The 2,874-nt window shown below is 37.8% G+C and overlaps 1 protein-coding gene across 1 annotated transcript; it reads left to right on the forward strand.

Annotated features, from left to right (window-relative positions):
- Positions 1-673: 673 nt before the first annotated feature.
- On the forward strand, positions 674-2,277 carry LOC113874275. Its single transcript, XM_027512512.1, has 4 exons — positions 674-928; positions 990-1,154; positions 1,387-1,674; positions 1,780-2,277. The coding sequence occupies exons 1-4, from the start codon at positions 674-676 to the stop codon at positions 2,275-2,277; spliced, it is 1,206 nt and encodes a 401-aa protein (XP_027368313.1).
- Positions 2,278-2,874: the final 597 nt, after the last annotated feature.

The raw sequence follows: 2,874 nt of genomic DNA on the forward strand, positions 1-2,874 counted from the left end.
ATTGCGGTTCTTGTTTTGATGGAATTCATAATCTAGATTTAGATTTTAGGGTTGTTGATGCGCATTGAATTAGTGTGATTGGAAATTCGTTGGGATCATATTTGTGTGAACGACGAGAATTGCATTGTAGGGATTGAGATCTTGAATTGGTTGAATTTCATAATCCTTAATTTTCATTTTTGTTATTTTGTCGTTTAAATTCAAAACAAATCCTCCCCCAATCTAATTTGAAATTGCATGATGGAACTAAAAATAAAATGCATTTTATGTCCTTGAGAGATGACCTAGGTTTGCTTCTTGTATTGCACAAATTTTTGAGAAAATCTAGCTTGTTTGATACCATTGCGACGTGGTTATCAATGGGTGACGAGTCCGTATTGATTATAGGAAGCTGAATCAGGCCACTTGCAAGGACCACTTTCCCTTGCCTTTTATTGATCAGGTCTTGGAGCGGATAATAGGGAAATTCCATTACTACTTTCTAGACAAATTTTCTTGTTACTTTTAAATATACATAGCCCCAAAGGATCAACATAAGACAACCTTCACTTGTCCTTTTGGTACCTTTGCTTACAGACGGATGCCATTCGGACTATGTAATGCACTTGACACTTTTTAGAGGTGTATAATGAGCATATTTATAGACTTCCTACAGACCTCACTTGAAGTATTCATGGATGACTTTACTGTTTATGGGTCTTCATTTGATGCATGTTTAGATAGCTTGTCTAAAGTATTAGATAGGTGTATACAGTTCTATTTAGTTTTAAATTGTGAGAAATGTCATTTTATGGTGACTGAAAGGACTATACTAAGGCATGTAGTGTCAAGTAGGGGTCTTGAGACTGATAGAGCCAAGATAGATGTAATTGTTTCTTTACCTTACCCTACTTCTGTGAAAGAAGTCGCTCTTTTCTTGACCATGCAGGTATAAGCATTTCATCAAGGATTTCGGCAAAATTGTGTCCCCATTATCTACCTTTTTGCAGAAAGATACTGATTTCATCTTTGATCAGACCTGTAAGGACATTTTTGATGAGCTAAAAAGACACCTCACTTCTACTTCTATCATTCAACCTTCAAGTTGGGAGATTTTGTTCGAGCATATGTGTGATGCTTTGAACTTTGCAATTGGTGCTGTCCTTGGTCAAAAAGTGGAAAAGCAACCCATGTCAAAGCTTATGCTTCTCAGACATTTGATAAAGCACAAGCAAACTACACCACTACAGAAAAAAAAAAACATTTTGTTTTTGCTTTAGATAAATTTTGTTCATATTTACTTGGCTCTAAAGTAATTATTTTCTCTGATCATGCAACTCTGAGGTACTTGCTTAAAAAGTTAGATTTTAAATCGAGACTAATTCGATGGATGCTTTTCTGTAAGAGTTTGACATTGAGATCAAAGATAGATGTGGTGCAGAAAACTTAGTGGCAGACCATTTGAGCAGAATTCAGCAGCCACTAGAGGATCTCCCCATTAGAGGGTATGATTCTTGGTGTGCATACTTGGTGAATTATTTGGCTGCCAAGGAAATTCCTACATACTTTTCCAAAGCTCAAACTGCCAAGATGAAGAGTGATTCCAAGTACTACATTTGTGATGATCCATACTTATGGAAGATGTGCAGTGACAAGATTATCAGACGATATGTGCCTGAACCTGAGTTCCAATCTGTGCTTAGATTTTGCCATCCCTAGACTTGTGGTGGACACTTTGGACCTCAATGTACAACCCAAAAGATTTTAGATTCTGGACTATATTGGCCTAACATGTTCTAGGATGCACACAACTTTTGTAAGACATGCGAGCAATGCCAAAGGACTGGAAACATCTCGGGCCGGAATGAGATGCCCCAACTACCTCTCCTTTTTTGTGAGGTATTTGATGAATGGGACACAGATTTTATAAGTCTTTTTCCTGTTACATTTGGCTATACCTATATTTTGTTAGTAGTGGACTATGTCTCCAAGTGGGTGGAGGCAAAAGCCACTCGTACTGATGATACTCGTGTTGTTGTAGATTTTGTGAAGTCATATATTTTCTACAAGTTTGGATTTTTCATAGCATTAATTAGTGACCAGAGATCACACTTTTGCAATCGCATAATGGCTACCTTACTTCAGAAGTTTGGGGTTATGCATAAAGTTTTCACACCATACCACCCTCAAACTAACGGACAAGCAGAGACCTCCAATCGAGAAATAAAGCAAATCCTAGAGAAGACTGTCCTACCCAACAAAAAGGATTTGAGTCTATGCTTGGAGGAAGCTCTGTAGGCTTACATAATCGCTTACAAAACACCTATAGAATGTCTCCTTATCGAGTTGTTTTTGGAAAGGCATGTCATCTATCAGTAGAAGTGGAGCACAAGGCATTCTAGAGAATCAAGCAATGTAACCTTGATATAGAGGCAGCTGGCTCGCATAGGAAGCTTTAATTACAAGAGTTGGAGGAGATTCATAGAGAAGCATATGAGAACTCCAACATCTACAAAGAGTGCACCAAGGCTTTTCATGATAAGCTAATAAGGCGTAAAGAGTTCCACATTAGTGACAAAGTCCTTTTATATAATTCTAGACTTAAGTTGATCCCTGGTAAATTGTGATCTAAGTGGGATGGTCTCTTTCTCATTATTAACGTTTTTTTCTTATGGTGTTGTTGAACTTCAGGATATGGGATCGCAAAGGAGCTTCAAGGTTAATGGGCATCGGCTCAAGGTTTTTCATGAGAGCTTGGGGGAACATGAACAAGAGGAGACCACTTTTGAATTGGCCAGCTACCCTGATTTATAGGGATTTTTCTTACCTCTCTCTCACTTATTGGATTGTTTGAATTGTCCTTATGCTTATTGTGTTTTCCAATGAGGACAATGT

Source organism: Abrus precatorius, unplaced genomic scaffold, assembly GCF_003935025.1.
Source record: "Abrus precatorius isolate BTA unplaced genomic scaffold, Abrus_2018 Scaffold8, whole genome shotgun sequence".
In the NCBI taxonomy this organism is placed as follows: Eukaryota; Viridiplantae; Streptophyta; class Magnoliopsida; order Fabales; family Fabaceae; genus Abrus; species Abrus precatorius.

Excerpts from the sequence above, each read along its gene's own strand:
- LOC113874275 (XM_027512512.1), top strand. The coding sequence starts at position 674 with ATGGATGACTTTACTGTTTATGGGTCTTCATTTGATGCATGTTTAGAT. Across the intron at positions 929-989 it reads CTCTTTTCTTGACCATGCAG|AAAGATACTGATTTCATCTT; the intron begins GTATAAGCATTT and ends ACCTTTTTGCAG. Across the intron at positions 1,155-1,386 it reads GTGCTGTCCTTGGTCAAAAA|TTTGACATTGAGATCAAAGA; the intron begins GTGGAAAAGCAA and ends TTTCTGTAAGAG.